The sequence below is a fragment of the Lutzomyia longipalpis genome, chromosome 3, assembly GCF_024334085.1.
Source record: "Lutzomyia longipalpis isolate SR_M1_2022 chromosome 3, ASM2433408v1".
Lineage (NCBI taxonomy): Eukaryota > Metazoa > Arthropoda > Insecta > Diptera > Psychodidae > Lutzomyia > Lutzomyia longipalpis.
Window position 1 is genome coordinate 28400567 of NC_074709.1, and position 21865 is coordinate 28422431.

Below are 21865 nucleotides of genomic sequence, written 5' to 3' on the forward strand. Positions count from 1 at the left end.
TTCCGTTAGAAACAAGGTGTCCCACTCCCGATGACTTTTTCCAACAAATTCGCAAAGAAAAAACAAACAATTTATGCTTTTTCATAAAATTTAATTACAACAACACTAATGCATAAGTAAATCACAAAAATAAAACATTTTTAAAATTAATAATCCTAAAAAATCAGCTCCTAAATTGCATTTTTTCATGACTCAACATTTTTTTTCTTCAACACAAAATTCTCTTTTTGCATTTTTTTTTCTCCAAAGCTGCGGATAAGACATATCTTCTTTTTTCTTCTTCTCCAATATCTCGGACGGTTATTGCCCTCGGACAAGCAGTTTTTTCTCCTTCTTCCATTGACTCAAAAATATCTTCTTTCTATTTACAAGAAATTCCATTATTTCATTAATATTAATTATTCATTTTATTTCTTTGCGTAAGAATCACTCACATTGAGGATAAAGTGTGTGAATGAGAGGATTTCCTTAAAACGGAGGAAAAATGTTTTTCTTGGGGGAATTTTTACTTGCGCCAATCTATCACAGTTTTATATTTTTTCCAAATTAATTTCAATCAATTTTTATTAAAATTTTACGAAGAAAAAAAATCGAGGAAAAAAACATTTTTTTTATTATTTTATTTAACAAAGAAAATTAAGAGATTTTTTAAATTGTTTTTCTTTTGTCTCTCTTGGGCAAAATATGATAAAATTAATTATTTTACAAGGGGGGTTATATCTGTCGGAAATTTAGATTTTTTTTGCGAATTATTTGAATATTGACAAATTAATCTGAATATTCCTTTAGGTAGAATTCTTTGCTAAAAACCCAATAACTTTTGTTAGCTTGAGATTAGTACTTCTTAGGTTTAATTTTAGAACTTTTTGGCTTCAATTTAGTCCTTTTTTTAAGTTTGTTTTTCTCCTCAAACTAAGCTATTTTAGGACTAAGCACTAAATAATTTTTTAGCTAAAATTTAGTACTTTAGTGGCCTGAATTTAGTACTTTTTCAGATTGAATTTAGTACTTTTTGGGCTAAATTTAAGAAATTTTTCATGTTTTTTTTTATTCAATCAGCGATTTTAGAATTAAGAACTAAATAATTTTTTTAGCTTCAGTTTAGTACTTTTTAAGCTTGAATTTGTGTTTTAATTTTTAGACTTTAATTTAGTACTTTAGTCGCCTGAATTTAGTGCTTTTTTTAGCTTGAATTAAGTGCTTTTGAGGCTTTAATTCATTAAGATCAAGATAAAAATTTTAGACTAAAATTTAGTACTTTTTGGACTTGAATTTAGAACCTTTTGAGCGTAAATTTAGTACTTTTAAGATCCATTTCAGTACTAAAAATTAAAAGAATTTTATTTTAAATAATTCTTTAGTTCAGAACTCTTATAGCTTTATTTATTTTTAATTTCTCAAATATTTTAATTTCTTTAAGCGAATCACTCGAGTATTTCTAAAGAATCCAAAGATTTTCATTCAGATCAACACCCCTTGATTGCTCCAAATAATTCAATGAAGAAATTTCAATAAATCCCCCCTTATTAGGACTTCCGGAAGATCCTCTCTCTCTTCACATCCTCTCATACTTAAACGCTCCAATTTTCCACACTCACGCGCATTTTAACAAACAAAAAGACACAGAAAACAAAATAATAAAACGTCCACTTTATCTCCACACTATGCAGTCTTAGTTACTTTGATTGAATCTAACTTTCTCTATGTAGTTATAGGTAAGGTATATATGTATGTATATAGCTAGCCTAGAAAGTAAATTAATCAGTAGAATAATTTAGTTTTGTTTTTTTTTTCCTTCAGAAAATTAATTTTTCTCTTTTTACACAAACGCACGAAGCTCTCACTCCTGGAGATTGCTTTTGGTGCGTTGACGCACGGATCCGGCATCTTTTGTATTGAGTTCCGCACGACTCCTATCCAGGTACTTCCGGCGCGCCATTGCCACGAGCATCTCCTTCCGTCGCTGCAGAATCCTCTCGCGTTCTTCGCTACTCTTCGAGAAACGATCCCCCAGCGGGACTTCGTCGACACTCTCATCGCGCAGAAGATCATTCTGATTCCCAAAGATTGTGCTCTTGCGCTCCACCTCATACCCACCGGGTTCGGAGGAGCTGGAGCTCGTTGAGGCGCGCGAGAAGACGGGATTGACGTAGTAATCACTCGCTGTGTTTGCCGCGAATCCTCCAGCAGCTGCCTCAGAGGGGGATGCATCGGATGACGATGAAGCTCTACTCGCTCCTTCTGCCCCAAAGGCCTCATCTTCGAGCTCCTGGAAACGCGCTGGGATCTGCAGGCGCCCCTCGAGGATGTTATCAATTGTTATCTCAATGGAACGTGTCACCGTGAGATCCCCAATGATCACCGTGAGTGGATAGCGTGGGAACATCTGTTGCACCTGAAGCGCCATGTTGCGTATTTGCGACGTGTGGGTGTGCGTGGGTGCCTCATTTCGCAGCATATTGTTAATGTTTGTCACCTCAACGGAGAAATTCGGCAGCCACGACACATACCGTGAGCCTGGCGAGGAGAAAACATTGCAAAAATTAAAAATTTTTGCAAGGAAAAAGACTTTTAAAGTCTTCAAAGCTGTTGCCAAACTCACCGTTAAAGTGGAAGAAATGATTATTGGCACGTCCTGCTGTCTCTGGCTCATCAATCCGATCCATATTGGGATGGAGGGTGACGCTGTGCTGAACACTCAGAGCCAGACGACATGTTGGGCAACTTGTATCCTGCTCCAGCCACGATTGCAAGCAAGAACTGCAAAAAGTAATGAAAATTTTGTCAAGAAAAAATCATTTTAAATGAATTGAGAAATTCTTGGGGGCTAAAGGAGTCTTTAAGAATTTTTGAAGAGTCCTTTAGGAGGCTTTAGTAGTTCCCAGAAAGTCATCAAGAAGTTCTAGAACCCCCCTTGAAAGAAAAACATTAAAAAACCTTAAAGAAGCTTCAAAAGTTTTCAAAAGCTTTTAAATAAATTTTTCAAGAATTTTCAGAAGCTTCAAAAATGTCTCAAAAGTCTTTTGGAACCTTTACAAATTTAAAAGGTTTTTAAGAACATTTTTTTAGGGACTTCATGAAGCTTTAAAGAGTATTTAAAAGCCTTTAAGGAAGTTTTTAAATCGTCTCAGAAGCCTTTAGACTATTTAGTAGCTGAAAAAGTCCTTAATAACATTTTCTAGGGACTTCAAGAGACTCTGAAGAGTGTTTAAAAGCATTTAAATGCCTTAAAGAAGCTTTCAAAAGTCTTTTATGAGGTTTAAGAAGCTTTTGATAGCATAAAAAATCTTTAAGAGTCGTCAAATCTTCATAAGGCACCAATAGGAATCTCCAAAAAAACTTCAAGAGACTTTAGAACTCATTAAAAGTCTTTAAAAAAAAACTTCTGAACCTTAAAAAAATCAAAATAAGCCTAAAAATCTTCACAGAAACCTTCAAGAATCCTTGGAAGGTTTAACGAATCTTAAAATGCTACTTTAGGAATCTTGTGAAATCCTAAAGAATCTCTTAAGATTTTTTTTAAAGAATTTTCTGGAGACTTTAGTAGCTTTTGAGAGTCTCGAGGAGCAATCAAGAATATTTAAGGGTCTTTTAGATTTTTCAAGAATCTTCAGATGCTTCCAAAAGTCTTTGAGAGTCTTACAAAAAAAGCTTTAGAAGTATTTAAGAACTTCTAGATGGTATCACGAGTCTTTAAAAGTTTCTAGGAAGCTTTAAGAGAATTCCATGATCTTTCAAGAAGCTTCAGAAGCTCTTGATAACCTTTACAAGTCTTCAAGAGTTTTCAAAAATTCCTAAAAGTTTTTTAAGGGCTTCCAATTATCTTTTAAAGCCTTCAGGGATTTCTAATAAGCTTAGAGAGCCTATTGGAGTGTTTAACAGGCTTGAAAACCCTCAGAAACCTTCAAGAACCTTTCGAAACAAATTTAAAAAAAAAAAAGATTTCCCCCCTTACTTGTGAAAAAGATGGGAGCACGGCAACTTCCTCGCAGAGTCCATCTTCTCCCAGCAAATGGCACAATTATCTGAATTTTCCGTGAGATCCTTCGCCGTGGCCAGTGGGTAGCTCTTCTCCATGTGATTGAGTACCCAGAGGTAGTGACGATGCTTCTTAATTTTCCGCTGAATCTCATGGATGAGGTAGCGCAGCTGCATGATGATCACGAGGCTGGCCATTGAGAGGAAAATGTTGCTCCAGAAGAGCATGTGGAGGTGATGAATGAGATCAACCAGCAGGGCAGCCACATCGAAGCCCAATTCAATGTAATACGCAACGGGGCCGCGTTTATCCCATGACACAGCCTCACCACTGAGACCACCATTGCGCATGTCGTACAAGAACAACCCATAGCGGACAAGAACGTGAAGGGTGCGAATTGACAGGAGGATGCACTAAGAAAAGGAAATTAATGTCATACATCAACAAGAAGAATTCCTTTGAGTGAATTGGTGAGGTGTGCAAGATGCTCTTTTGTCAATGAAAAGATCCCTGGATCGAGTCTCACTTTGGGCAGTTTTTTTTTTAACTTCAAAACCTTTTTTTCTTTAAATCTTTATCAAATTCTGGGACAAGAAGATGGTCGAACATTTATAAAATATATTTTTGACAATTTTTATTCATTTTCCGTAATTTTTCCTGACTGTGTTAATATTTTTCAATTAATTCAATGAACTCTAAATGAGATTCAAATGCTGGGAAATTACAAAATCTTCGCTCTCTTCTTGGAAGAATTTTATTTATTTCCTCATAAACATGCCACGTGCCTCTGCCTTTGCTGTGCTGTGTGTGACTTCCAATAAATCAATCAATATTTAATTTTTGATCCAAAACAGAACATTAAATGCAACTCAAATCTCCACTTCCTGACATTTTTTTTTAATTGAAAAAAATTGATCATTTCTTCTAAATTCATTTTTGTTGTTAATTTTTCTTTGAATTGGCGTCTGTTTTGTTTTGTTTTTCACCTCTTCGAGATGCTTCATTAAAACTCAAAGAAAAGAGAGGAAGAAAAAACTCTCTAAACATTTTTTAAGTACAATTTCGCAATTACATGGAAGATTTTTGGCACACAAAAGACCCACAAAATGCGGAATAAAATCTTTTGGGCAAATATTGATTTTTTCCTCACAAATTGGCAAATCTCTGCACAGAACAATGCAATGAGGAAGCAAAGAAGATTCATCTTTGGACTTTTTTGCATGCCAATTTGTTCACAAGTCGTCGTCAAAAAAACATTTATTTTGTGCGAAATTTTCGTCTCTTTGTGATCTCAATTTGCAATAAAAATAAGTAAAATGATCATTAGAATATTTATTATTTTCACATCGCTGAGCAGCGCAATGAGGCTGCACGTGAGTGGATTATCTTGACTTATTTAGGAGAGCATTACCTGCTATCTATTTGTGCTGATGCTGATGATTTTTTGAACCATTTCAAGGCAACATTGCGCTCTCTTTTTCTTCAACTTGTTTTTTTTGCTTTCGCGCACATTTTTTTTTCTTACTTTTACAAAATAAATTAAATTAAATCAAAAAATTGTCTTTATTGCACAAAATTGTGGGATGTGTGCGGGGGTGGTAGCTCTGAGATAAAAGAACAAATCGGTGAAAGTTCTTCAGTAAATGCATCGAAGAAAAATACTTTCACAAAAACACAGAAAAGACAACAAAAAAAATCCCATTTCGCTAATTTGTGTGCAATGAAAGCGACAGAGAGCTTTTTTTTTTCATTGTGAAAAGAAAATAATTTGCAGGTAATAACAGAAAAATAATAAATTAATAAAGCAACAAGAGAATGAATGGAAATTAATTAAGATAAATTTGTCGTGTACACTTTGACGTCAAATGTGATCTTTAATGAGAGAATTTGTTGTTAAACTTTTGCCAAATTATAACTTTTTCATTCATTCACAAAAGTATTTTGGGAAAGATTCTTTTATTCGATTAAATAAATAACATTTGACATTCATTGAGATTATTTAACCCATTTATCACAAAGAGAATTTTTTTTTTATAAAAAATCGATTTTTATGTGAATTTGATCACTAAGAATTTTTTCCTATTAAATATTCTTCCTAGAATAATTATTTTAGCTCATCAAAAAATTTTTCTTTTGAATTTCCATATTTTATGTGGTAAATTACACTTTATTACGAAGCAAGCACGTTCCCCACATTATCTATTTTCACCACTCGAATTCACCACTTCGGGTGCGCGCCAAATTCAAATACCAATTAATTTATTTCACAAGTTATTCGAACAAAGAAAATTCACGATTATTGTAAAAAAAAAACTCTTAAATGAAGTAATAAAAAAAATATAGTTCGTCCCTCATTCAGTGGAAAATTTAATCCTTTGCGTGATAATGAAAAATTCATGGCAAAGTTCATGTAAAATGAGTGAGTGTGAACCTTACCACGCGTTGACCCATTGCTGGGGGTGTTTTGGGCACGCGATTAAAAAAAATCTTTCGCTTCTTTTGTAGAAGAAAATGTTTTTATTAACTGAGAATGAGGTGAAGTTGGTAATAAAACGAAACAAGACGTAACAATACCGTAATCACGAGATCATCAATCAGAGGTAATTTGAATGAAAAAAGTCTGCTTGATCATCCACACAGGTGTGTTGAGAAGAACAAATTCTTTACGAGGCACACAGAAAAAAAACTCGCTAAAAGATTCTCATTTTCTCTCATCTCAATTATTTCCAATTTTTCATGGAATTATCGCAAATTATTACCTCAAAAATATCACAGAAAATACCCCTGAAAAAAAACAAGAATTTTACACACATTTACATTGGATTTTCCCATTGATTGCAACTTAATGTACCACGAAAAAGAATTTTTAGCTGAAAAGAAAAAAAAGCTATTTGAGCTTTTGTCGCGCGCGCTTATTAAAAGAAAAAACGCGAAAAAGGTGTTTTGAGGTGCTTTTGGGTCGTGCACAGCAAAGTGGTGAGAAATTCTCGAAATTATATTATTTCCTTCTTGTTTACAGCGTTTCTTTTGATTAATTTGACGAAGAAAAGAAAAAAAAGATTATCACGCAACATTTGAATTAAGTTCATTCAAAGACATTTTGGGGGGACTAAACGTTCTCAATTTTAATCCTTTTTCCCTTTTTCATTATTCTTTCTTTTCATTCACTCTGTGTGAGCTTTTATGAAGGTCAGAGATTTAAAAAAAAATCTTTTGTTGACTAAAATATCTGTTATTTTGCTGCTTTAATTCGATTAAAATGCCCGCCTGCAAAAAGAAGGGTAAATTGTTTTTGGGTTTTATGTTGAAAAACATTTCTTTACACGTTTACAAACACTTTGCGTGATATTTATAAATTTTTTTAATCATTATTATTTTCTTGGAAATATTTTCGTGGATATTTTATTCTTAACGTTGTTAATCCTTTGTTGAAAATTCTTATTTTTTTTAAATTGATCAAATTAATTTTTGAAATAATTATTGGTTTTAATCGTCTGTTAGTTCAATGTTTTATTTATATTGTAATTAGTTAAAAAGTCTTAAAGAAAATTTAAATAATTTTATTTTTAGGGCATCGTTAAGCAAGTTAGAATAAGAAATAACAACTTTACTGACCTAAAAACATTCTCTTTTTATTTGATTTTCTTTTTACTCAAAATTTCGTTCTAATTAACTTTTTATAAGATTTTCTTTATTACTCATCAACAAATAAATTGCTGAGAAAATGCCTAAAGTTCTGGCACGCTAGACGTTTCCATTTGATATGAAAATTAAGCTAAAGATCTCAGTGGAGGCGCCGGGTGAAATCACTCTACCCAGTTAACCACCAGGCGTCTCCATTGCATTGCAAAAAAAAATTCTGTAAAAGCTTCAATCTGCAGTGATTTTATCCTTCTTTCTCTTAATTAATCTGAAACCTCTAAATTTAATTATTAAGTCATCGTGATGGGGACGCCTGGTAAATTTCCCAAATCCAGCCCACCCTGATTCTAATTCTCTGTCTAATTGAATTTTTTTCCCAATTTGAGGTTTTTATTTCTTCAAAAAAATTAATATTTCTCTCCAAGAAATTAATGGCTAATTTCGTGGAGAATATTTCTTTCATTTTTCTAGTCAACTAAACACGTAATTGGTAATTTTTTCGTTGTTGCCACTCAACACGTTTATTTAATTTCTAAGAAAGACCTCAATTTAGACTGAAATTTTTGTGTTTCTACTTAGAAAATTGCCCATCATTCGTCTCTTTTGCCCCTCAATTGACCACAAATAATATTAAATAAAAGATTTATGTGTGCCACGACAGTTTTGTATGAGAAGCTCACTTTATACGTGCAAGACGTTCGAGAGGAGAAGTAAATCACCACACAAAAGTATCTCAAGGAGAAGGACAAGGTCTACTAAAGCATAGTTATGGAGGAGAGAAAGAACTTTCAATTTACTGAAGAAAAAAAATTTAATATAATAATTGTTTATGTGTGTTTGTGTGCCCCCTTTGTAAGAGCATCAACGGCGCAAAGAAGCCTCTCTATCTATGAATAAATGGAACGCACGTTTGTTCAATTTTTTCTTCTTCTTCTTAAGACGCTAAGCGAGAAAGAGAACTAAAAAAGGCGATTGTGTAACGCATCGAGTTAAATGTTACAGTGACGCAGAAGAAAAAAACACCTCCGGAGTACTTTTTCGCGACAAAAACGTCTTTATCTCTTCGCACGTCAGAGATCTTTTCCGATGATGTTGATCTTTTTCCACGAGAGATTGTTTATTTTTAACATTTTACACTTTATTTACAATTCCCCTTCATTTAAATTGATAAGAATTTGCATGAAAAACTCTGCTGTGCTGAGATTTCTTGTTGTTATTGTGATGCATGTGGAATGAATTGATTAATCTTTGAATTTCTTTTAGAAGAATTTGTTCTAAATGTTTTCTTTTCAATGTAATTTAATAACAAAAAAAAATTCAATTAATAAAAATATTTTCTTTCACGCAAAAAAACGAAAGACTTTCCATCGCGTGAACATGAACTTTGCCATGAATTTTTCAATATCACGCAAAGGATTAAATTTCTCACTGAATAAGGGAAAAAAAGAAGGACAAAGGGTCCTTCAACCCTTTTGTGCAATTAAAGGCAATAAAAGAATTGATTCTTCTTCCTGATGATTCACGCGCGCAATTTAAAACATTTTGAGGCGCAAATTTAATGCTCAGAGGGGGAAAACATTTAGCGAAAGTGCCAAAAGTTTGGGAGAGATTTTGGCACGGCAGTGAGACTCGATGGGAGATATGTTTTATTTGCCAAACTTACCTCGGCCACCATGAAGGAGAATGTGTTGATACCACTGAAGAGCCCCACGCCGATGCAGATGATGAACATTAGCCCCGACAGCGTGAGGATGGCCGAAAGGAGAGCCACGAGTCGAAAATGTGACCATCCTGGTGTTGTGGGTGAAAATGAGAGCTGCAACAGTGCAAAAAGAACATAATTTTTGTTCCAATTAATCATTTTCTTCTTGGTCTTTCACGCTTCTTGTTATTCAGATTGTTTTATTCTTTAATGGAAAATTTAGAGTCAGAAAAGAACTCATTCTCAGGTAAAAAAAAATATTTTTTATTGATTTATTTCTTCCTTCTGCAACACATTTTTTCATCTAGAATATTTCCCGTCAAAATAACTAATTGATTCAATAATATTCTTCACGGCAAATTCCACGCAAGGTTGCAATAAAAGTAAATTAAAATTTAGCAAATTATTTGAATATAAAAGTTATTCTTCTGTGGCAAAGTTGCCTCATAAAAAGGAGAAGGAAAGAATCATTTTTATTAAGCTTGAACTTCGTATTATTTATTGTTAGTTCTCCCACAATTATTTACTGAAGAGCAATCAAAATGAAGCAAAAATCGCAAAAATTAAATTAGTTTTTAAATTGAGAAGGAAATTCGTTCAAATTGAACTAATGTTATCAAGCTCGAAGATCACGGAAAGAGAAAAAATTATTTGTAAAATATTGCATGATTGTTGCAAAATTTTTGCTATAATGTAGATAAATCACAAGTCAATTGAAAATCTCTCTCGAAGAATAAATTCAATAAAAACTTGTAAAACAATTAAGAAATTTGCATAATTTTTTTCATAAAATATCTACAGGAAAAGTTTGTTAACTTCTGTCAAAAATCTACCAAAATTGAGGCAAAATATTACAACATAAATTCTTCCAAATATAGATTTTTTTCTTTGAAGAAAAAATTTTTTTTCTGACAGATCTTTGGTCTGTTCTTCATCAAGATTAGTCTGTGAGGAAATAAAAATAAAAATAAATAATTTAACTTACATATTCAAAGCGATCTTTGCAGAGTTGCGAGAGGAGATGAAGAAATCCCAAAATTGAGAACCACGACACCCACAGAACAACCTGAAATAAATCAAATTCTCTCGTCCATCAAACTCTTCAATTTTCTCCCAGAATTCGCACCGGAAGGTAACTCACCTCATTGAGAAATTGCACATTCACCACGCCAAAGACAAAGATGAATTTGTAAAAGACAAAATTCCAAAACTTGTCTTTCATGTGCTGCAAGTTGTGGGGAAAATGCGGAAATAGAAAAAAAAATAGTTTTATGGGTTTGGAAATAATAAAGTAGTTTGCAATTGAATTTTTTTTTCGGAAGTACATCAAACAACAATTAGCACAAAATAGGTGCGCCTCAAATGAAACCTATTTTGCCACTTTTCTTCGCTTCCCCATTTCGCAAAAAAAAAAGAAGAAGCAGAGAAAAGCGAAGGAGAACATCAAATTTGCAAATATAGAGCTTTGTGTAACATACCTGTTGCTCTGATATTCGAAGTTCCCCAAAAACCACCTTCTGAATGGATTTCCCGAGGAGAATTAAGCAGCAATACGCCATATTGATGAGAGTCTGCAACAAAAAATTAATAAAATTCAATAAATTCGTTCAATATTTGATCCAATTTGGCTGCAATTTGACTCCAAATTGGCTCCATTTCATGGTGTGATAAATTCATTTTCACTGATAAATAAAATCAACTAAATTCTCACTCAGAAAGTATTTAAAATATCTCTTTGGGTGTGATTGAGGTTGATTGATTAGCAAACTCATTTAGAGACAAACCCAGTTTGTATTTGTGAAAAATTGCGATGATTCTTGAGGTGTGCCCACCCCGTCAAGGTTATAGAGAATAAAAATCACTTAAATTTACTTATTTATGACGCATTGTTTATTTTTCTAATAAAGTAGCAGAAATTTTTAAAAGTTCATTTACAAAGTCTCAAAATATTACATGAAGAAGCCAAAAGAAGGCAGAAAAGGTGTCTTCTTAACATTTTCTTAAACGTTAAAATTAACGAATTTCATTTGAAATTGTATACTAATCGATTAATACTGAACATTTAATCGATTTGTGAATCAAAATGGCGTCACATTATTCAGTAGTTTGAGAAAATAAAATAGATAGTTTTAAGTAAGTACGTGTAGTTCAATTCAAATAATTTAGCAATAAAGGGCTTTGACGCGTTCTTTAATTAGAATGAACTTAAAACATCACTTGCTAATAATTTTTTATTCATTTTATCAAGCCCTTTTATGATAAATATCCGACGCCATCTCAGCGCCATCTTGTTTTTCTAATCGATTAATCAGACAATACTTTTCGATTGAAAGCAGATTTTGGTTAATTTCTTTCTGCAAAAGTATTTTCTGAAAAAGTAATTTTTTTTATTTTTTTTTTAATTTAGTCGATATATCATTTTGTCCGAAGACTTAATAAATTATTAATTAAGAACTTGAATAAATCGATTTGTTCGATTTCAATAAAAGATTTCATTTTCTAAAAGCAACTGAAGTTTTAAGAATTAAGAAAATATTTTTCTGTGTAAGAAAAATTTAGAGATTCTTCTTTTTCCTTTAAAATTCAAAGCTTCTCTTTTGATTTTTCTCATTACATCTCTTACCTGGAATCAATCAAATCAATTTATTAATTCCTCCCTCTCTCTCTCTATTACTTTTAAATCAAACCGCTTGTCAATCTATCTGCCGTTCAAATCTGCCAGCAACAACATGAAAAAAGATCTTTCATTTAGCAACCTTTAAATGTTATAAAGCAAAATTGTAGGAAAATTAGGGCGCATAGCTTTGAAGGTAATCTTCTTGTGTACCTCCCGCCCCAGGCCTTATGGCCTCCCGCGCAAATAAATAATATTGAATTTCTCCTCTTATTCTTCTCTCTCGCGCAAAGTAAATGTGAATGAAATTGGCGTGCAATGAAAGGTGACTTTCCATGCTGCTGAGAAACTACATATAAAACTAATAATAAAGCTCCGAACAAACCGCATTGGAGTCATTCACAATCTATCGGCATTTTGACCTCGAACACGCCGAACTTATTGATCACATTTTCTACATTAAATGACGTGTTGTACACTGATTTTCTTACTTGGCGACTTTTTCGCGCGACTTCTGTGGCTGCTGCTGCAACAAAGAATCTCGTTCATGTGCGAGAACAATCGCCTACGTGGCTGGCAGCACGTAAATAAAATCACACAGAACAAGTAAAAGAATAAAAATGCGCGCACGCATGCAGATCATTTACGCAAAATGTTGATTTTCCAGACCTCAACCTCTGATGCGCTTTGGGGCAAAAAGGAAAATGTTGCATTGACAACTTACAAATTAATTTAATTACCTACATACAGTTTTGTTGAACTTTACATTTTGTAGGTCAAGGTTAAGACCCATCAAATGAAGCAAAGTTAATCTTCATTGAAAAGCCCAAAAGAGAAAATTCTATTCTTGATACAAAACTTTCACTCTCATCACTTGAAGAGGGTGAGAAAACACGATGGAATGCATGGGAAATCGATTAGAAATCCCAGCACAATGCAGAGTTTCTTCTCTGTAATTGTAATAAAGTTATGTGAGTGACTGAGGAGAGCCTCTAAAATGTGAAATCAATACAAGAAGGAGAAAATTTTGCAGCAAAAAGGATAGAAAATTGGTGGGCTTTGTGCCATTTCAACAAAAATATTTTCTGCCATAACAACCACATAAAAGTCGATTTTTTTGAGGGGAAGGAAAGGCGCCCAAAAGAGGCAACAATCTCTTGCAAAAAAGACCTTTAAGAGAGTCATTTTTAATTTATTTGCATTTTTGCAATTCATTCCCAAGAAAAATCCTTTCCATCCGTCAACAAGTCTCTCTCATGGAATCATGGGAAGGAATTGAGATTTGTTTTGTACTTAAGTATATAAAATTCAAGAGCATGCAATGAGTGATTGTTGCTATTTAGCAGAGCTAACTTTATCTCAAAATCAGCATAAAATGCATCCGTAATTAATGACATTTTATACAGCAGAGTTTGTGTTTCGCAACAATTAAAAAAATTAAAATGTTGCATTTTGCATTCATTTTCTCAAGAACTTTCATTTATTTTGATGCGAATTCAAGAAAAAAAAGACTTCAAATTTTAGTTTTAAATATTTAAGGATTTTAATTGATCTCTCCTAATTTAAATTTTAAAGCTGTTGTGTTTAAGAATTTAACAACTAAAGACTATTAATTCTTTTATCTTTTAAATTGATTAAAAAATAAATGTTGTTAATAAATCCTTCAATCTTGTTAAAAAAAAATTATTCTGTTCGAAAACACTTTTATTCTGTAAGAAAATTTTTAAATTTAGTCTGCAGGTTATTTTATTCTATCTGAGAGTTTTTATATCTGTCAGAATTTTTTTTAGTGAGAAAATTCAATCATCAATTATTTAATAAAAATTACATTTAACCAGGCACCTCCACTGCCAAGACATAAAAACTAAAAACGCCTAAAAGAGAAATTCTAAAAATCACCCGGCGCCTCCATCTTTAATCATTTTTAATTTCCAAAAAAACCAGATTCTTGGCTTTTCCTCTGCCAAAGAGAAAAGCTCACAAAATCAAGGTTAAGAATTTATCTTAAAATCATTAAAAATTAATTATCTCAGTTCGTTTCACTCAAAAAAAAAAAACTCGAAGAAACAGATAAAACAAAACAAAAAAATTGAATTGCAAAAATTCTGCTGTTCAGTGTGTAAATAAAAAAGAACTCTTTCGTGTTCCGAACACGCGCATTGCGAAAAGAAAACAATCTTCTATTTATATGTATGAAAATGGCAGCAGCGCAAGAAAATGTGTGTGACTTTGGCATTGAGGGCGACAACTACATCATTGTGGTGCGGTTGAAATAAATTTAACAAAACAAAAAAAATTGCCACGACTTTAATTGCACCTGGGCTGAAGACAAAAAAGTACGCGAGTTTACCGCAAAGAGTTTATTTTTATAACTCATTGTTGAATCAATCACTTAAATGCGGAATTAATTGAGAAATATCAGCTTCAAGAAGGGATTTTTTGTAGCATTTTTGCGAATTAATTTTTGCAAAAGGAAAAAGAAACTCTTTAAATGTGAATTTAGTAAAGTTTATTTCGGATTGTTAATTCTCTGAAATTAATTTGCACGTCTTCTTGAGAGGGTACTCCCACGCATTTCTACGAGAGAGGCATGAAGTTGTGTAAGCTGAAAGGCAGGAAAGGAGGAAAGAAGTTTGAGTTCTTCAGGCGATTGCGGATGGTGTTAAGTGACAAATCGTGGGAGAAATTGTTGATTTTTTTGCGATGAAATAACCCCAAGGTTGAGATTTTTTCTTCAATTTTTGGAGCAATTTATGGATGTGTTATGTCACAGATATTGAATGAAATATGTATGTTCCCTCAAGGGGGGTGAGTCGAAGCCTCATGAACTTTGCTGGCTTTATATAATTTTTAGAAAATGGAGGAAATAATATTTTTTTTATTATTGCTTGAAGGCATAAAAACATTTTTTGACTTAAAATTCTTTTAATTGACCTTTAAGAAAGTTAAATTTAGCATTCCCCTTAGAGACTTCTGATCCTTCTGATTCCTATTCTAAACATTCAAAATTCCTCCTACTACCAAATTCACCCCACTTAACGGTAAACAAGAAATATTTATTTTATTTTCTCAAAGCAAAACCCCTCACAGAATGCAATAAAAAATAATGAAATGTTCTAAATTTGCAGAATTACAAAAAGCTGACTAAGAATTTTGCATTTGAAAGTGTTTACTGCGAGTTAGATAAGGCTAATCATAGAGAGGTTCTATTTACAAAACTGTTTTGCCTTTTTGTGAAGCTATAATAAAACATTTTATTGCTGCCATGAAAAGTTTGTGAAGGGCTTTGAGCCAAAAATTATAAAGAAATATTTGCGCTGAATTTATCATTTTATTGGATGAGATAGAAAAATGTTTCTCACCAAGAAATTCGTCGCAAAAGATTCTCCCCGAAAATTCTTTTCTATGTGTGGGTGAGAATAAATTCGCATTAAAAGCATTTTGAAGCTGATGAGTCTCCGTTGGAAGTCAATAAACTCTTGAAAACAAGTTAATAAAAAAAACTCATCGAGGAAATTGCAAATTATTACAAGAAAATTCCTAATAATTAATTAATAAAAAAAATATTTATTAAAGTGCAAATTTATGCTTTGATGGATTCCTCATTAATTTAATAAATTCATTTGCAAAAAATATTTATTAATTACCTCTGGACACTCCCACTAAAAGCAAAAAAAAAACATTAAAGCCAGTCAAACGAAACAATATCTATTTTCCCATGTCGTTGGCTATTTGCAGGAGGATTCTTAGAAGGAATCTTCAGAGGCGACAGAGGGAGTTTTTGCGGGCAGAAAAAAAGTGAGAAGAATTTGCTTTATATGGATGACCAAAATAATTATAAATATTGACACACGACGTCTTAAGATAAATATATAATTGTCGAGATCATCATTATTTGCTTTCAGACCTTCTCTCTGCCAGTATGCTTGGAACTCTTATTTTATGTACAATTTATGTTTACTCACGGTATCTTGTGTGAAGGAGGAAAAATCCACACACATGTCCCCCATCCCCTTCCCCCCCTCCCTCTGTGCAGCTTCCACGAGTTATTTTTTTACTTAAACAATTCGCGTGCAAGCAGAAAAAAAGCCGCACAAATTCTCAAATTAAACAATATCAATTGACGCAATTTTCTTTAATATTTTTCTCTATTTTTTTTTTATTAATACAACCAACTATATACAATTTTTTTCTCTTCTCATAACTTATTAAGATCTTGGGGAACGTGGCGGTGCTTGCTTTTCATTCCATCCACAGCCGCCAGTACAGAAAGAAAAATATTCTTGTGCAAATTGCTTCAAGGTCCGACGATTTAAATTAAAAATAATTTGAGAATTGAATATCAGTGTGAAGGCGATCGTGCACAAGATCATACGCAAGATCATAACATACTGAGAAAATATATATGTACATATGTATGAAACAGACACACTGAAAAGCTTGTTGATTGAGGTGGGAAAAAAAAGCTCAAAGGATGATTTAATAGGTTCATTTAAACGACTCTTTTTTGTATCTTTTTTTTTAACGTTTTATTTGTAAACAGATTGGAATCACATGGATCTTTTTTATTCGATGGACGCTGTGTTGAGCATACTAAGAAAGCATAAGAAATCTCTGAATATTTTTGATTCTAAGCAGATATTTTTGTTAAATTTATTAACCAAAAATCTTAATGTTACAGAAAAACATTCAAAAGTAATTTCAAAAATCTTTTGAGTAAAATTGGTTAATATTTAACACATTTGTGCCATATTTATCGAATTTATTTATTTTTCTTGAATTTGTAAATTAATTTCTTAATGTTCTTGAAATTATAATTTTACAAAATGGTTCTAAGACCTAAAAATATTAAGAAAAATTTTTGAAACAATTTTTCAAAGAAAAAAAACTTGTAGGATTTGTCAAGATTTTCTTTTTAAAAAGAAAAATATTTAATTACATTAAGTAACTAAATATAATTTCGAAGAATCTCCGTCGATTTTATCGATATTTCCTTGATTGATTTTAACTCAATCTTCCGATGATCGATATTTTAAAAAAGGACGCCAACATGGCGACTAAGAAGCCCCAAAAAAGTTCCAGTTTCATAAAAATTAAGTTTCTTCACTAAAAAACAAGTTATGGATTTAATTTCCTCAACTGAAATTCATTAAATCCCCAAAACCTTGCCCCCTAAATTAATGTCCTCAATCTTGTCCTCAGTTTGATTAAATTTAATTCTCCTTCAACTCATCCGGATATAAAACAACTTAAAATTGTCCTCATAATAATTTTATTACTTTTGCGGGGAGAATTTAATAGCAAAAATCTGATTTTAATTATTTAATAAAAAATTTAAAAAAAAAACCCCAAGATGTCAAGGTCATTCAGTTTGCGCACAATCAACGCTCAATATCACCTCACATGTGTTACCTCTCTAATTGCTTGATCGTAATCTTTGAACGTAATCAAGTTCATAATTATTGGATAAAATTTGAAGAAATAATTTTTAAAAGTTTTCAAAAAGCTATTTGTGGTTTTTGAGTGAAGTTTACGTTGAAAATGATAAAAAAGAAGAGTACTCACCCAAATACACATCGGTTCCTGGGACATGAAGGTCACAACATCCCTAAGATGTCCCCCAATAGTTCTTGTATCATTGAGGATTCTCTCCTCAAGCTCAATCTCCGGCAAATCTCTCTGATCTGCCACTTCCTCAACCTCCTCAGGTGTCTTTGATGGGAGATCATCGGGAGGTTCCTCTGGAATAATCACAGGAACCTCCGACGAATCCTCCGGCACCACCAGTTGCTCCCCTTTCTCCCCATTTAGGAGATTTTCGGGTATTTTTGGTGGTGCCACCACAGGGATGGACGTATTATTTGTATGAAGCTTCCAATCGGGATCTCGGGTCACATTGATGGAGTAATAGAGGCACACACTAACCCACAGAACACTGAGAATCGTATAGAATCTCAGGCTGGGCAATGGGATTCGATCAACCACAAACGTCGGCATTACACTTTATTTATTTTTCTTTTTTGCAAAACACGAAAAAACTTTAAAAATTCTTTCACAAAATACTTTTTTCTTTGCTTCTTTTAACCTTTTTATTAAAATTCACATCACTTCTTGCACTTCTTCCTTAATTTCTTCCTCTTCTTGTGTGGAGATCTTCCCCCGCAGATCGTCGCCTAGAAAGAAAGTATCAAAGTGAATGTGGGTCACTTTCTTGCAGAAATTTCTTCACTGAATTGCGGATTTCTTTGCAAAAAAAAGACTCGTGCGGATTTTTAAGGTCAGTGGCAGCAGAATACGGTTAATTCCAACTTCTTGTACCGCGATCTCTTCGCGATTTGCAAAAGCAATAAAGATTCCACGACTGGTTTTGAGCTTTGTGAATCTTTTATTAGTCTCCTCGTTGGTTATTATTTGTGTTCTGTTTGCAAAACGATGTGAAAGTGAATTTATATTTAATTATTTCTTCTTTTACCTTCTCTTCTGGAATTGATGAAAAGGCCATCAAAAATTGGAGCTTTAAAAATATTTTTAGGGATTTTCATTTGCATATTTTTCGGTTAAAACTGTATCAGCAAAGTAACGTCTTTATTTAAAATCTACTATTCTGATATTCTCGATAACTCTGATTCAGGTAATATTATCGATTAATCTACCTGATATCGATATTATTTAAAGATGGCGCCTCTAAAAGGACGCTAAGTTAGCAGAATTTCAAGATTCTTCAAGATTATTAAAGCATTTTTCACCTTCTATCAATTAATTATGCATAAATTAATGATTCTATGTGCCATCAAATGATCTCTCTTCAATTACCTACTCATTCCACCCTATAAAATCTGAATAGAATCTCATCAAATAGTCTCCTAGAGTGCAAAATTCACAAAATTCAATTCGCCACTCTATCCCATTCTTAATGAATTCTCTCCGCGTGTGACAAAATGATTTTTAATTGCTGCGCATTTCAATTTAGCAAACATGTCGTCGGTATAAGTGAGAGAGAAGCAAAGGTAGGTAAATCCAAAAGAAAGCCTTCGATACGTTCTTGACCGACTTCCCCCAATTGACATCGCGGTGTTGTTTAAGAATTTTTGCGCACATTTAAAGGGGAATTTACTACTTCAACACACAAACCAATTCGGTGGCAATTACGTAAGGCTCTCCACCATCTATATCTCAAAAGTTGACCACATTTGTACATACATACTTTCCGTCGTCATTCCTGATAAGGTCGATGGCATGATTTGGCGGAAAAACAAACGGACACACCATGTTCACGGTGAACAAAAATCGCGAGGAAAATACACAAAAAACAGCACACAACACGGAATTTGCCGCATCGAAGCTTCTCGCATTGCAGGGAGAGGTCGGTCTTTCATGCCAATTAAGCAAATCTATTTTTTTGCATAAACGTTGGGTGAAAGAAAGCACCGGGGCGCCGTGCAAAACGGTGTAACAACACGGCGCTCAATAGCTCCAAGTTTGTGGGTTGAGTGACAAAGAAAGTCCGGAATGAGGGGCAAAGAAATAGAATGAATGGTTCTTCATTGTTTAAGCTCTTCTAAAAGTTATTGCATGTTCTTTTTCTTTAGTCTTTTGGTAGCTAATAAGTTCTGTGAGTCATGCCTTAAGTGGGGAAATTAAAGACAAAAAAAAGAAGCAAAGAATTAGAATTTAAAAGAACGGAAGTATAGAATTTTAAGTAGAGGGCTTGTAGAAATTTTATATTGTTAGAGAATTAGGAAATGTATTTAATATCTCACTTTGCATAAGACCCAGAGGTTTAGTTGTTAACATTTTTTTTCTTTTTACAATATAGTTCTAGTAAGATTTTGCATTAAAAAAATGGATATTTTATGGAATAAACTGGACAATGAATGAAATTTTTTTGCCCTGGTAAAGTCTAAAAATTGTAAGGAAATAAATTTTTCATTCTGAAAACGAATATTTCTTAAAGTCCTTAAAGGAATTTAATTCAAAGGGATGAACTTAAAATTATTTAGAGTTGTTTTTTTAAGGCTTATTGGACTTGTTCCTATTAACAGAGCTATATAAATTCACCCCAATCTACGGTATTTAATGCTGTAATAAATTCTTTATACAAAATTGAATTTCTTAGTCATCCAGAGGATTTCTTTAGCAATCTTTCCACTGATTAAACCCCAAAAATTAAGAAATCTAATTAATAAAAGAAATAAAAAGAATTCTTATCCGTCAGCTGATTTTTATTTATTTCAAAAAAAACATCAGATACAGAAACCGTGTTGATTTAATCGTAAGAATTCCTCACGATTACGTTATTCTTTTCCAATAAGAAAAAGAATCAAAGCTAAATGGAATCAAAAGAAGTGGCTGATTCATCGAGCTGTGTTTCCGCGATTTTTTTGTGTGATCAACCGTTGAGACTTTACGCATTTATTTAGATGATTTTGAGACTATTAATTCGTTTTTTTTACGCATAAGTCTCTCTCAGTCAGGTTTGTGGAGTGATTGAGAAAAAATCTTCAGCAAAAGAAGCTAAATTCCTCTTCCTCCTGAATATCTTCACGCATTTTCAAATTGCTAATCAATGTCACCTATTTCTTCCAATCTTCAGCATCTCTCTAGCAGTGCTGGTTGAGCTGGAAAATCTTCCTGACTAGACCAGATATTCTCTCCGTCTGCGTGTGGGTTTTGGAGGAATAAATTAACTTATTCTGCTTATTCTACATTGATTAATTTTGCCTTTTTTCTTCAAACCAGCTGCTGCTGCTCTAAACTTGTCTCTCTTTTCCTCTGAATCTCTTGACCAACACGTGGAGTAATTTGTCATTTGGGGAAATTCACACGCGGGGAATTTATTATTGATTTTCTCTCCTCCCAAAGGCACGCCGCGCTTAAGAAGCCGTCGTGGAATTTTTGTCGAGGAGGAAAAGCCCCCGGATTGTCTTAAAGAGGAGGCAGCACAGCAACACTTTACCTCATGAATAAAGTGTTGTGATAATAAATTTATGTGCATTTCATCTTGTGTGGGGCTCTCGTGGGGTGTTTATTATTAGACGCAACACAAGAGGAGACATTTAAATCGATAAATCAAACACTTTTTGGGAGTTTCTCTGTTATTTTGTGTTTAAGAGGAAAAACCCCAAAAATAGATTTACTTTCGCTCTCAAGAAAATCACCTCAATTCCCTCAATTCGTGGGAATTCTGAGCCTCTTCTTTGGCTCAAGAGATTACACAGAGAGAAATCCCGAGGAGCTGGAGGATTTCCGGGAACCCCTTCAGGGACGTTCAGGTGCTCCCTTTGAAAATTCCGGGAGAAAACTCGCGGAATTTCTCAGAAAATTCAAGAAAAAATCTTTGAGGGGGAAATTGCAAATCTCGAAGCTTCTTTGCAAATCTCTCGATGACATCGAGGTCAATTGCCAGAGCCACGACAAGAGCTCTGTGTGGTGGCACAAGATGTGTCCGGAAACCATAAGCACGGTCGACTAACCCAAATTCTTTCTTTCTCTTTAAATTTTCTTCTCAAAAACATCCACCCACCTGTCTTCCTCACAGCTTCCTGCCTTTCCCAGAAATTTCAGGAATATCTCCTGAAGCTCCTGAACTGCCTCAAAACACTGAGAAGATGCAAAAGAAAAATTCTTCCACCTAATCCACACGATGAGAAAAATCTGCAAAATCTTTTCCGGGATGGAGAAGAGATTTTCACTTCACGCACTTTTCCCTCGATTTTCAACACTTTCCCACCGTTCACGACACTCTTTGGGAATGCAATTGATAAAGTTAGTTGAAGATTTTCCTTTGCAGGAAAGCGCGGCCGCCGTATTTTAATCGCAAAGTGATTGTGATGAAATTATTTTTCTTCCCGTTCGCAAGAAATACGTCGCCACAACGCGCCGTCGTTGTAATTCAATACGAGAGTGTCAGTGAATGGGGCAGGTGGGG

The 21865-nt window shown here is 33.4% G+C and overlaps 1 protein-coding gene across 1 annotated transcript; it reads right to left on the bottom strand.

Moving 5' to 3' along the window:
* Positions 1–70: 70 nt before the first annotated feature.
* Positions 71–21850, bottom strand: LOC129793646 (E3 ubiquitin-protein ligase AMFR-like). The gene is made up of 9 exons (XM_055833814.1): positions 21461–21850; positions 17503–18110; positions 10802–10894; positions 10465–10548; positions 10309–10389; positions 9285–9437; positions 3956–4392; positions 2603–2760; positions 71–2517 (listed from the first exon to the last, which is right to left on the bottom strand). Exons 2-9 carry the CDS (start codon positions 17932–17934, stop codon positions 1841–1843), a joined length of 2115 nt encoding a protein of 704 aa, XP_055689789.1. The 5' UTR covers positions 17935–18110; positions 21461–21850; the 3' UTR covers positions 71–1840.
* Between the last annotated feature and the right edge of the window lie 15 nt (positions 21851–21865).